The sequence below is a fragment of the Tachyglossus aculeatus genome, chromosome 23 (genome assembly GCF_015852505.1).
Source record: "Tachyglossus aculeatus isolate mTacAcu1 chromosome 23, mTacAcu1.pri, whole genome shotgun sequence".
In the NCBI taxonomy this organism is placed as follows: Eukaryota; Metazoa; Chordata; class Mammalia; order Monotremata; family Tachyglossidae; genus Tachyglossus; species Tachyglossus aculeatus.
This window is the reverse complement of record NC_052088.1, coordinates 29951649-29965942: the sequence shown is the minus strand read 5'-3', so window position 1 is coordinate 29965942 and position 14294 is coordinate 29951649. Positions and strand designations below refer to the sequence as shown.

General features: G+C 44.1%; 1 protein-coding gene across 2 annotated transcripts in view; it reads left to right on the top strand.

Annotated features, from left to right (window-relative positions):
• The window catches only part of CHD1 (chromodomain helicase DNA binding protein 1), an 81633-nt gene extending 67941 nt beyond the window's left edge, over positions 1–13692 (top strand). Inside the window, exons 33-37 of one of the 2 annotated variants that reach the window (XM_038765478.1) lie at positions 3104–3282; positions 7691–7787; positions 7895–7952; positions 10259–10469; positions 12025–13692. In XM_038765478.1, coding sequence (XP_038621406.1) covers positions 3104–3282; positions 7691–7787; positions 7895–7952; positions 10259–10469; positions 12025–12388 — 909 coding nt within the window. In that variant the 3' untranslated portion in view covers positions 12389–13692. The remainder of the gene's footprint in view (positions 1–3103; positions 3283–7690; positions 7788–7894; positions 7953–10258; positions 10470–12024) is intronic. The other variant, XM_038765479.1, reaches the window with a different exon arrangement.
• The last annotated feature ends 602 nt before the right edge of the window (positions 13693–14294 follow it).

The following is a 14294-nucleotide window of genomic DNA, read 5'->3' as shown; positions in this document are numbered from 1 at the left end:
TTGAAAACCATGAGAGTAATGCCCATTGCATCATTACAAAGTGAAGGCAAATTCACCTTCATTCCTGACCGATGGGAATCCTGAGAGGCAACAGAAAAACTTGAGTAATCTCCAACCAGGAATGACAGGCGCAATTTATTCCCAGGCCAATTTGTTCATTTGAACATAACCTCCCACTTGGGACTAGTAGTAGTTTTGGAGAGCTGAGAGGAGGAGCCGGTTCAGGAGCTAAACCGGAGCTTAAAGCTTTAGCTTTTGGAGCTAAAGTGGCTCCGCCACTTGCCAGCTGCGTGGCCTTGGGCAAGTCACCTCACTTCTCTGTGCCTCAGTTACCTCATCCGGAAAATGAGGATTGAGACTGTGAGCTCCATGCAGGACAGAGCCTGTGTCCAAACCCAATTTGCTTATATCTACCCTAGCGCTTAGTACAGTGCCTGGCGCATAGTAAGTGCTTAACAAATATCATAATTATTATTCAGTGGACCCTTCCCTCTTTGCTGCTTCAAGTGGGTTTTTTTTTTTTTTTTTTAAGATTGGGGCCAAGAGTGATGTTTTTGTTTTTTAAGCCAGAAATATTAGGGGAAGGGAACGTGTGGAACCTAGGGACTATTCATGAGGCCAAAAAAATCTCTTGTTCTCTCCCAAGTGTCTAAAATAATAATAATAATGATAGCATTTATTAAGCGCTTACTATGTGCGAAGCACTGTTCTAAGCACTGGAGAGGTTACATGGTGATCAGGTTGTCCCACGGGGGGCTCACAGTCTTAATCCCCATTTTACAAATGAGGTAACTAAGGCACAGAGAAGTTAAGTGACTTGCCCAAAGTCAAACAGCTGGCAAGTGGCAGAGCCGGGATTTAAAACAGTGTCAGTAAGCGCTCAGTAGATACCACTCATTGATTGTTGACTGATAATGTGAATTGTTAAGTGCCCATCCCATGTGATGGACAGAAAGATGGGAAGCAGTGTGACTCAGTGGAAAGAGCACAGGCTTTGGAGTCAGAGGTCATGGGTTCAAATCCCGGCTCCGCCACTTGTCAGCTGTGTGACTTTGGGCAAGTCACTTCACTTCTCTGGGCCTCAGTTCCCTCATCTGTAAAATGGGGATTAAGACTGTGAGCCCCCCGTGGGACCACCTGATCACCTTGTAACTTCCCTAGCGCTTAGAACAATGCTTTGCACACAGTAAGCACTTAATAAATGCTATTATTATTATGGGTGGTGTCTAATGTCTCTTTCTTGCCTTTGTCTCTCTCTGGCTCTGTATGACACAATCATCGGTATTTATTGAGGGCTTACTGTGGGCAGAGCACTGTACTAAGCACTTGGGGGAGTACAACGTAACGGTCGGTAGACACGTTACCCTCCCACAATGAGCTTGCAGGCTAGAGGGAACCTGTATCTCAATCTGCGTCTTTCTCTGTCACCGTCCATCTTTCTGTTGGCATATCAGGCTGTATGTCTTCCTGCTATCCCCTCATGTGCGGTGTCTGACATCCCTTTGCGACGTGCTCTGTTTTCACCTCTCAGGGTCTCCATCTCTTTGAAGTGGGGCAATGAGGTGGTGTTGATCACAGCTTTAGCAGCCTCTTGGTTGTGGCTATTTACCCTTCTCTGAGAAGGCAGGCTTGTGTTTTCATTAGTCGGGGCAGAGGCAGGTTCTCTGCTTCAGTTTGAACTGTTCCAGATAAAAGACCTAACAAAGAGGCCCCTGGACTAATAGTAATAATAATTCCCGTATTTGAAAACTCATTATATGACAAGCACTGTACTGAGTGGTGGGGTAGATACAGGATAATCAGGCCAGACATCAGTCCTGTCCCATATGAAGCTCACAGCCTAACCGGGGAGGGAGCACAGATAAGGAAACTGAGGCACAGAGAACTTGTGGCTTAGTCCAATTTTTGGAGGGCTTACTGTATGAAGAGTACTGTACTGAGTACAATATAACAGAATTAATAGGCACGTGCAGGGAGCTTAATTAACTGTAAAGCGGGGGAGACAGACATTAAAATAAACAATGGATATGTACATAAGTGCTGTAGGGTAGAGCGTGGCTGCTAATAAAAGGTACAGAACCAAGCGCAAGGACGATGCAGAGGGAGAGGAGAGAGTAGGGGAAATGAAGGCTTAATTGGGGAAGGCCTCTTGGAAGAGATTATGCTTTTAATAAATCACGAAATAATGACCTGCCCAATGTCATGCAGCAGGCCGGTGGCAGAGTTGCATAGTAGGTAACTGCAACATGGAACTTCTATTCATTTGATCAACTGTCCACCGTATACAAAAGGATCAAAGAATGTCACAGGATTTCAGAGCGTTCTCACTGTCTTTAAAAAAACAAATGGTATTTGTTAAGCACTTATTATGTGCCGGACACTGTTCTAAGCATTAGGGTAGATCCAAAGAAATCCATTTGGACACAGTCCACGTTCCAGGTGGGGCTCACATCTTACCGATTGAGGCCCAGAGAAGTGACGGGAGTTGTCCAGGGTCAAACAGCAGACAGGTCACGGAGCCATTTCCCGGGAGAAAGGAGAGGCAGATGAGTGACAGCTGCTGAGACATCTCACTTTTCTCCATTCCATCATGTGTGGTATTAGGGTATTGTACAGAGCAAGTACAGCTCGCTGTGGGCAGTGAGCATTTCTGCCAACTCTTCCGCCTTCTACTCTCCCAAGCGCTTAGTACAGCGCTCTGCCCACAGTAAGCGCGCAATACCATTAATGACAGTGATGATAAACAAGCCGTGCAATGAGAACCCACGCTGTAGCGGAACTGACCGTACCTCTCTGTCTTCTGTGATGTCAAAGGAAAAAAAAAAAAAGCATACCGCTAATATGCTTCTAAGTTTTTTCGACGTCAGAAACAATCCAGTGCTTTCACACAAGTCAACATAAAAGCTGATTTCAAACCGAGTATAAATCATTCCTTTTCCAAAGGAAACCTGCAGTTAAACAGACTTTAAGAGCTGTGAGGCGAGGGCTCCTGTTTCCCTTGGCCTGTCAGAGCGCTGAATGTGCCTGTGTAAATAGCACAGCAAGGGTGGGTCTTGTTTTAGAACTCAGTTTTTCTCTTTTGCCCCCCTTTTCCATTTTGCAGTGCAAAGAAAGAATGAGGCCTGTCAAAGCAGCCCTGAAGCAGCTCGATCGACCCGAGAAAGGCCTCTCCGAGCGAGAACAGCTGGAACATACCAGGCAGTGTCTGATCAAAATTGGGGATCACATTACTGAGTGTCTCAAAGAATATGCAAACCCCGAACAAATTAAGCAGTGGAGAAAGTAAGTAAACCCTTACCGTCAAGGAGGCTTCAAGCGAAAATCGGTTATTTGTCGGTTCTATTTCCCAGTTTTAATAGCAAGCGTATGTCTCGGTTCAGTTGCCGATATTTGCACTTGGATTTGGAATCTAGCTGTCTTTCTGCAGTTGTTAGTTATGCCTCCTGGCCTTAAGCTACTTGGTGATGTCATCAATTAAAAAGCCACACTGTTAAGTATCTTGGTCAAATATAAACTCTCATTTTATAAGGCATTTTCAAGCACTGTTAATCTATTTTCCAATCTTACGGTTCTTTTGAATTCACAGTGATGTGAATGTGTGTCAGGCACCGTTCTAAGCTTTGGGAACTCTGTAAACCATTCAGGTCGGGCACAGTCCCTGGCCCATTTGGAGCTCACAGTCTGAGCCTGTGTGTTCTTCGTCTAATTAATGATCTTCCACTGTTGCTTTTCTCTACATATTTTCGAGCCATGTGGATAGATCTTTTGAAGTAACGAAATGCTAGCTTTCTTCAAAAGAATGGATCACTTAAAGGTCCTTTTAATTTTGACTTTTTACTCCGGACTAATACAGAATTCTGCAGATGTCCAGGGTCGTTGCTCTGCCCAAAAAAAGCAATATATGATGAAATTTTGCCAGTTGTTCAGCTCTGCGCAGTGAAATTAACAAGCCAGGTATTAGGACGTACGAGTAGGTGGGGTCAGTCTGTAAATTAATGTGACAGCTTTCTTTGCAATGTCCGTTTACTCTATAGTTTTACTATTGGACCCTTTTAATTCCAGCACCACTTTATATGGCTCCTCCCTATCTCTGTTTTGGGCTCAGGATTTACTAAATTCAGTATTCCCCTTGAAAGAAATGGGCAGTGCTAGGTGTAAAATGTGATAGGGATTTCTCCAGCTGCCAAATAAGAAATCTTTCCAGCCAATCCCCCCCACATTCCAATTCCTCTGCTAAAATGTGTCCTGTTTTTTGCAGGCTCTTATGCCCCGTAATGGCTTATGAAGCCTGAAATTCTGCCAGGAATCATTTCCCTCAGATCAGAAAAACCCATTTTTTTTGAGTCCAGATTTTCATATATTAGGATCATGCTCAGTCCCAGTTGATCTGGATAGACTTCTGAAGAAGCCAGGGCATAAAGGGAGGGCCACTGAATTACCTTCTTCCCTTGAAAAACAAACGGGCATAAGTGATGTGATTTATTCAGGTCAGCAGTCCAGAGCGGCGTCAGAGGATGCATGGGGGAGCAGCGTGATGAATATTTTCTGAAATCTATTCTTATTTCTTAGACTGGCCCATCAAGACCCTCTCTCACTGTCATCCATTAAGTTCCCCAAACCCTCGGTGACCCTCTGTCGGCACGATTTCTGGGCTGGATGCTCAGTTCCACCAGAACGTGTGTTTTCGCCGTGCACTTGGGCTGGAGTGTCAGTAGGCAATGTTCGACTGACAGTGCAAGCCCACTTCGGGTACTGTGCCCCAAAAGTTTCAGGAGGAAAGAGTCATGCACACGCACGCAGTGTGTGGTGTGGGAAAGACCGATTTCCACAACATGATTTGTCCTCCCCATGAGGACGGCAAGGACTGGGTGGATTAAATTCCACTTGCTTATCATCAGTCTTTTAGGTCGGTAAATGTTTCCTGTGTCTTGAGCCTTTCAAGAATCACTAGGTGCCCCCCAGCCCTTCCATGGGCTTTAAAGAATCTGAATTCTGGATTCAGCCGCCCACGCCCTTCACGATTTTTTAACTATACTCAGGTCCCTTCTCGACCTTCATCTCTAGAGGTAGAAAATCCCAGTCTTTTCAGTCTGACTTGACCCTTAATGGAACCTGCTCCAATCTGACTATCCACTGTGTCGGGGGCCTGGCACGGTGACTCTGCCTGGACATTTTGCAGCGGTCACTCTGGCCTTACAGGGGTCTCGCGCGTGAAAAAACCTCGCATGCACTGAACACTGTGGCAGACGTTTGCCTGCGTCCTCACTCTTTTTACACCGGACCTCGCCGGGAACGTGACCGGCAGGTTGTGTCACTGTGCAGTCCACTACCACTCGGTAGGCCTTCCCTGACGAGGCCCTCAATTCCCCTATTCACCCTCCCTTCTTTGACAATCCTCCAGTGGTATCCATTGAGCGTCTCCTGTGTGCGGAGCCCTATCCTAACCGCCTGAGAGAGTGCAGTTCAACAGAGGTGGTAGACGTATTCCCTGGCCAAAGGGAACTTACAGTCTAGCGGGAAACCCATTATCGTGTTTACCAACTCTGCATCATACTTTCCTAAGCCCTTAGTACAGTGCTCTGCACACAGTAAGCGCTCAATAAATGCAACTGGTTGGTTGAGTTTCTGCAAAGTTACCATGTCTTGTGGCCCTCTTCCCCCATCCTGTCCTCGTGTCTCATTTCCACCACCGCTCCTCTGCCTTCTGTTGAGTTGGCAGTCCGTTCATCATCTGCCTAGGAAATGGAGAAATGGAGAAATGGAGAAAAGCACTCCAGCTATCCAGACCACCTGACTCAGCTTCTCAGCTGCCGGCCCAGTTGGTCAGTCGCTTTTTCTGGGCAGAGCACTGTACTGAGTGCTTGGAAGGTGACAATGGGCAAGAAAGGTGACCTGATGATTCAAGTGCTGGGCCATTGATGGGCTAGGACAGTCCAACCTGCCAAACCACACCTGGGGTGTTGGGCTAACGAAGGATTTTAAGAGTTTGGCGGAGGAGACTAATGAATTGAGTGATGGAGCAGGGCAGCACAGAGACCAGCGTGACCTAGTGGGTTGAGCACAGGCCTGGGACCTGGGTTTTAATCCCGGCTGTGCCACTTGTCTGCTGTGTGACCTTGAGCAAGTCACTTCTCTTCTCTGTGCTTCAGTTACCTCACCTGTAAAATGGGGATTAACACGGCGAGACCCAAGCAGGACACCTTGTCAACCTCATATCTACCCCAGGACTTAATACAGTGCCTGGCACATAGTAAGCGCTTAACAAATGCCACACACACACACACACACACACACACACACACACACACACACCCCACCCCCCCCACCCCCCCACCCCACCCCACCCCCAGATGGACTCACTGCCTTGGATGGAGTGGGAGTGAAGTGGCTTTGAGTTTTCCACAATTCTGGATTTGAATTTTTAAATCAATTTACCTATTGCAGAGGACAGCCGCACAGTGTCGTCGGGTATGTTGGTTATTCCTGAACCGTGGAAATCCTAAAAACATTAGCGTGTCGTCAGATGGTTTTAGCACTGCTCTGCATTTGAAACGTAATCTTGTCAGGGTTCCTGGCAAGACCGTTAGTCCTGAAAACATTTGCGTGTCGTCAGAAGGTGTTAGCACTCCGCTTTTCATTTGAAATGTAATCTCTTGTCAGGGTTCCTGGAAAGACCTTTTTTATTTAATACATTGTGTAAAGTGTCAGTGTTTTTCATATCTTAAATATTTTATGCGAACATTTGAATTAAGTAATACAGAAAGGTCAAAATTGGGGGTGTTTTTTTATCCCCTCTTCCACTGCATTGTAAAATAAATTCAACGGAGTGCAGTAATCAAAAATTCCGATAGAATGAATGAAAGAGCTCAGTTCCCATTATTAAAGGGATTGGGTCCATGGCAAATCTATAACTAGGGTTCAGCCATTGCACCCTTGTATCCTCGAGTAACCGTGGTGGAAGGCGGGGAGAGGAAACGTGAATTAGTGAAAAATAAATAGTAGTACCTTCCCTGCTACTCCCAGGAACTCTGTTGTGGGAGCACTTACCAAGTATCTGTAGGTCAGATTTATAAATAAAATATGAATATTTTAATCCAATTTGTAGTTGTCCTACCACAATTTTGATGCATTTTTCTTTCCGGAGAACAGGTCTCAAAACTCTCAAATTTTTTGATAATTAAAAAGAAATGTTCTCAATCTTAAAATTGGCAAATTGGCTTTTGCAATCAGTTGTTCAGGTTTATGTGACAACAGCCTGTGTATATAACCCCCGTGTAATACAGTGCTTTTATCCAGTGATTCTTTTAGATTATACTCTGCACATGCACATTTCCCTCATTTTGCCTTCCTCTTCTTATTTTGAGTTTTTCTGTTTAGCTGATCACTTTATCTACTCTTGCGATTTTACACATTCTGTTTGCTATTCCCCCACATGACTCTGTATTGCATAGAAAAGTCATTCATAGGATCACTCATTGTTTTTATGTCTCCTGCAAATCAGCTTTTCCATGGAGACTTAGGAATTGCCTTTCCTTTGTAGTAATGTGTAGAAATAAAATTATTCACTCTGTCATCTTTAACAAGGTCACACTCCAGATTGTACCACGTAAATAGGGATATGCTCCCATCTTAAATGTTAGAAACAAAAAAACCTTAATGGAAGAATAACAGCATCTGTTTCTCCTCGTAGAAATTTATGGATTTTCGTCTCCAAGTTTACAGAATTTGATGCAAGGAAACTGCACAAATTATACAAGCATGCGATTAAAAAGCGGCAAGAATCTCAGGTAATGCATCACACCACACCTTCTTGTTCTGAAGTCTCAAATGAACGCTAGCCGTATTTTGAAATCTTTTTTTATCGATGTATTTAATTTGTATAATTTTCTTACAGCAACATAACGACCAGAACAGCGGCAATACCATGAATACCCACCTGATTAGAAATCCAGGTAATGCATCATCATCTTTTTCTTTGTCAGCGTTTAAATTGACCCGCGTTTTACTTTCGCGGACGGAGATTGAATTATTACATGACAAAAAGTACCTTTCTGGCTAAAATGTCAGTTGTGAATGTAGAGGGATTGTGTTGGAGTGGGTTCCATATTTCAGGCGTTTTCATAAGAACTGAATGTAGGGCATTAAGTGCTTACCGGGTCCAGAGAGCACTGTAGTAAGCGCTGGGAGAGACAGCAGGTGGGAACGAGACACAACCCATGTCACAGTCTAATTAGTTGGAGATGTTCTGAAGATGTACAACATTACATCATTAAATAAATCCCCCGTTCAGAAGGGAAGCAGCATGGCCTAGGGCGTAGAGCGCGGGCCCGCGAGTCCAAAGGACCTGGGTTCTAATCCTGACTCTATCACTTGTCTGCTTCTGTAACCTTGGGCAAATCATATAGCTTCTCTGGGCCTCAGTTACCTCATCTGTACAATAGGGATTAAGACTGAGCCCTGTGCTGGACAGAGACTCTATCCAACCTGTCACCCTTGTATCTACACCGGTGCTTAATACAGTGCCCAGAACATAGCACTGAACAAATACCATTTTTAAAAACGTGGGAGCGAGGGCAGTTCTGGAAAAAAGTAACTTTAATGTAGCTTTCTATTGCTGCCGTTTGATGAACCTTTACAGTGTGCGCTCTGGTTCTCATTGAAATCACACTTGGAAAAGTTAGGTGACCAGTGCTGAATAATCACTTTAGCATAAATAATTGGTAGCTTTTTTAAGAGGAAGGTATTGCATTTTACCCCGATTTGGGAAGTCTCCATGATTTGCGTGGGAGCGTTGATTTAATGTCCAGAAGGCATGTCACTGAAGAGGTTACCCCTGTGACAACATGTGCTGAACTGATGTGCACGGTTTAAGATTTTGGCCGTAATTTGTTTGACTAAAATAGAATCCAAACTTTTATGTTCTTATTCAAGGCTGGTGTTGCCCTGGATTTTTTCTGTAAGACTGGTGAACAGCAATTAGGACACTAAGCATTGTGGCAATTCTTATTTGAATAATATATTTGAAATGAAAGTGCATCCATATGTTTTATGCAGAAAGATTCGGGGAAACTTTTGAGAGAACAAAAAAGTCTCCTAGTGTAACATGAAGAATTTCATTTAAATAAAAACCTTTTCACCTTCTACGACTCTTGCAAGTTGTCCTCCATATGGAGCGTTTTGTGGTAAATTTAGAATGAAGCCGTGCCCACCTGTGCTGTAATATAGGCTTGGGGATATTTTAGAAGGAAAGCCGAATTTGTGTTTGGTACGTGAAAATATCCATTGCTGGGAGGAGCTGTCGGTGTGAGGGGGCTTTCCGCATAGACTAGTGTTTGTTAGCATGCCGGCGATGTGAAATTAGACCGTGGCAGTTGTGTGGTTGGGAGAAACTGCAGTTTGTACCAGGGCAGCATGTTCCAGAATTAAGTGTCAACTTTTTAGCTGCCGTAAGGCGAGTAATTAAGTGAAATAACTTAAAGGAGCAACACTGTGCTGTCTCGTCTGGGCTAAATCTGACTCTTTTTTCTGTTCGGTCCAATGTGGCTGATGTCTGGGACTATATGGACTGGAGCTAAGCAGAAAATCTCCCTGTTCACCTGGGGGTTCCCTCGTGCCCACTTAACTCTTCTTATCCACCTACTCCCTATTCCTCCAACGTGCTTTTAATACTTCCAAGATGAGTTGGATCTACTGTGCACCTTTCATTCATTCAGTCGTATTTATTGAGCGCTTACTGTGTGCAGCATGTTCCAGAATGCAGTGTCAACTTTTTAGCTGCCGTAAGGCGAGTAATTAAGTGAAATAACTTAAAGGTGCAACACTGTGCTGTCTTGTCTGGGCTAAATCTGACTCTTTTTTCTGTTCGGTCCAATGTGGCTGATGTCTGGGACTATATGGACTGGAGCTAAGCAGAAAATCTACCTGTTCATCTGGGGGTTCCCTTGTGCCCACTTAACTCTTCTTATCCACCTACTCCCTATTCCTCCAAGGTGCTTTTAATACTTCCAAGATGAGTTGGATCTGCTCTGCACCTTTCATTCATTGTCGTATTTTTTGAGCGCTTACTGTGTGCAGAGCACTGTACTTAAGCGCTTTCACACTCCTTGGCCCTCACTCCCGCCATTAAATGTCCGTTAGAAGTAGGTAACAGACAGGTTTGTTTCGAGAGGAGGCGGGTCCGATGGCTCGAAAGAACACGGCCGTGGTTGATTTTCTGCGGCGTTCGGTAAAATGCCGCATTTTGACGTTTCCCAAGTAGATGTGGAAAGACTGAAAGAGAATACGAATCACGATGACAGCAGCAGGGACAGTTATTCCTCCGACAGACATTTGTCACAATATCACGATCACCATAAAGACCGGCATCAAGGAGATGCTTACAAGAAAGGCGATTCCCGGAAAAGGCCCTATTCTTCCTTCAGCAACGGAAAAGACCATCGGGATTGGGATCACTACAAGCCGGAGAGCAGGTGAGCCTCTCCGTCCATCCGGGACGCCTCACTCAATTCCTTTTCATTCTGGTTGCCTGGATGTGGCTTATCTAGTCTGAACACTTCTGCGACCTTATGAAGAAATGCATCCTTTGGGAGCGATTCCGCACATTTGTTTTTTTATTCACCCATTCAGTCGTAGTGATTAAGCGCTTACTGCGTGCAGAGCGCTGTACTAAGCACTTGGGAAAGTACAATACAGCAGTAATGAGTGACTCTTCCCAGTTTGCTACTAGACAACAGCCGTGTTTTTGTGCTGCTGGCGTGTATTGACTCCTCCATTGGCTTTCCCCGTGGGTGGCAGCAGCTCGGTGCCTCCCCAGGTTGGCACGCGGCGTGGCCTGGCATTCCTCCTCTGAGTTTGTACGCCGCGGGTTCCTGCTACACGATTTCGACACTAGACTTTTGTTTTGTTTTGAGGGCAACAAAACCTCTCCAAAGTGCTACTGTTTACTCATTCAATCGTATCTATTGAGCGCTTACTGTGTGCAGAGCACTGTACTAAGCGCTTGGGAAATACAGGTTGGCACCATATAGAGATGGTCCCTACCCAAAAGTGGGCTCACAATCTAGAAGAAGTTCACTCAGTTTGAAACACTCAGGAGAAACCTATAAACAATGCCTTCTCCCCCCCCCCCCCCCCACGTCCCTTGACTCTCTCTAAAATGCGTTTGTTTAATGTGGAAGTTTTATCTGTAATAGTTACATCAATTTAAATGTTTGCGGGGCTTTGTATTTCTGACAGGTGTCGTGATTTTTTTTCGACTGGTCTTATAAACTCTCTGGTCTTTAATGGTATGCGGTGTCCAGGTGATGCTGACTGATTTTAAGCTACAAAATGTTCTCAAAATAAAGTGACTGCCTTTTTGGTGATTCTGTTAAAAAAAGAAAACCCAGACGTGAATAAAAATGTAACGGGGTGTAATTAGACAGTGGTACTGGCGTGTGTTCAGATTGAGAGAGCCACAAATTGAATACTGGATGTTTAAATGAGGCTCATTTGGGTTCCGAATTGTTGACTCCTACGAATCGTTTTCTTCAGGTTTTTCCTTTGATTCGTCTTTGATAATCACTTTTTTGGAGAAGGCAGTTCTCACATTTAACTACTAGTCACGTCTCCATATTTTTTGAAGCATAGGGTTCATGGAGGGATTCATTCATTCAGTCGTATTTATTGAGCACTTACTGTGTGCAGAGCACTGTACAAGTTGGCAACATATAGAGACAGTCCCTACCTAACAAAAGGGGGAGAGCACTGAACAAATGCCATCAATATTATTATTAATATCCTCTGCCGGTAGTTAAAAACGAGCTCGTTGTGGGTTGGGAGGGTGTCTGCCACGTCTGTTATTGTGTACTCTCCCAAGTACTCAGTGTAGTGGTCTGCGCTCAGTAAGCGCCCAGTAAGTACGACTTTTTCAATCGACTGATTGAAAAATCATAATCTGATGTTTAACCAGGAGCCTCTGGCAATACTAACAGAGCTTCATTTCTCTTTCTCTGTCTCTGTCTGTCTCTCTCCCTCTCGCACCAGATACTACAGCGATAGCAAACACAGAAAACTGGATGATCACAGGAGTCGAGATCACAGGTCGAGCCTGGAAGGAAGTTTAAAAGACCGATCCCACTCGGACCACCGTTCCCATTCAGACCACCGGTTGCACTCGGACCACCGATCGAGCTGTGACTACTCCCACCACAAATCTTCCTGGGATTACCGCTACCACTCAGACTGGCAGATGGACCACAGAGGAGCATCCGGTAGCGGCCCCCGATCGCCCCTAGAACAGAGGTCCCCGTACGGCTCCAGATCTCCCTTGGGCCACAAGTGTCCGTTCGAACACTCGTCCGATCACAAAAGCACGCCGGAGCATACTTGGAGCGGTCGGAAGACATAACAGACGCCGACCCTTCCTCCCCCCCGAGGCGGCCGAACTTCCCTTTAGCCATATATCCTAAACTAACACAGTGATTGCCTTACATAACTTGAAAGATACGAGACGGGATCTTTAGTCGGTAGCAGTATTGTTACTTCTTTCCAGGATGCAAGGTCTATTATCCCAACAGAAGAAAAAAAAAAAAATATTTTTGTATTTAAGGTTTATGCTGCACTGTGCCCCAAATGTTGTGGCACGTTTTTTTTAAAGAAATGGAAGATGTTTACTATTATATAGGGACCTCAACACTGCCCCCCGTTCAGGCTGGATGAAACTCTTCACGTCAGTGGTTTTTTTAGGCTGAACTCTGTTTAAATTATGTTTGTACATGAACTTTACACGCTGACCCGTGATCATGATTCAGGAAGGATTGAAGAGTTTTTTCGTGTTTGTTCTTTTGCTTTTCTCGTTTTGTTTCGTTTTGGTTTTTTTGGTTGTTTTTCTCCCCCCCCCCCCCCCCCCCCCTTAGTAAAGAACTCTCAAGGACTCTTGTTCACTTTCCAAAGCTACTTGTTTACATTGTACACTGCGACCACCTTGCCGCTTCTCATCACAAGCTTGAATATTTAAATTCTGTACCTATGACTGTAAAATAGCCAGGACTTTTCTGTTTGTGATCGGTTGTATTGCCTTTTTACCAAACAAGACGGCTGTAAATTATTGTAAATTAATGAAATGAGCTTCTCTTCCCCTCCCCTTCCTCCCCCGCCCCCCCAACCCTCTCCCCCTCTCAGGCTTTTTTTTTTTTTTTTTGACTGTTCCTTTCCCCACCAACTCAGGCCTTCTTGTCACACAAAAATAAAAGGAAAAATCAACATATTGAACTTTTTAATAAGAATCATTGTTCCGAATGTAAAATGGGGAAAGGGAACACTATTCCACTAGAATGTCCTCTAGCGCTCCTTTTTTTAACGGATATTTTATTAGCTATGTTTGTTTTAACAATTCAGATGTCAGTGTCGTGATTGTCGTAGTGATTGAAATGGTGAGAAAATGCTTGTGATCTAAGCTGCGTGCTCTGAAAACACTTTCAGGTGCATTGGTTTGAAAGGACAGGTATGTGACCACTTCAGAATTCAAATAGCCAAAACTTAATTGTAAATCCATTTGTTTTCCCTTTTCATGTGGGCAATAATGTCAAACGTGCTATGCAGCCAGTTAACATTTTAGATGAACTGATTGACTTTTAATAGAAACTGTTACAATGCACACTGATTGTATATAGATACCTTCTATATATGACAAATTAAATTTAACTAAAAGGATATGTGGGCTCCTGTAATTTTCTGCTGCCTTTTTAACTCCAGTATAACCTCCTCAGTATTATTGATTTTTATACTAACGATTCCAGCTTCTGAAAAAAAAAAAAGCAAAACTTGGTAACTATTTAAAATACAGGCTATGCATTATACCCTTCCTCTAAATCTGTGATTTTTAAAGAGCACGGACAAAAGTTATACCAGTGGCCGGTAAAACGTTTCTTGGTGAACCAATTTGCCTCTTTTGGTGTTACCGTATGTTGTCATCCTTGGGTTTCTCTGTGAAAATTGGGGGTTTTGACAGTGCAGTATTTGCCCGGGGGCAGAGGATGTGATCTCAAACTCGATTTTATAAACTTGACAAAACCCAGCCCCATTGGTGTTTTTCAGAAGCAGAGGTCCCGTCTTCATATCAGACAATAAAATGCAAGTTAAAAAAGTTGCAGAAACAGATCAAAAAATTTCGGACTTTCCATTTCATTCCAGAGATCTTTGTATTTTGGTGGCTCGTATCGAGTACAGTTGAAATATTGGCTGCGTTTTTGAAAGCAAATGACTCGTATTGTCAGCTATCCTTACTAACCGACTAGCCGTATAAAATCAGTAAG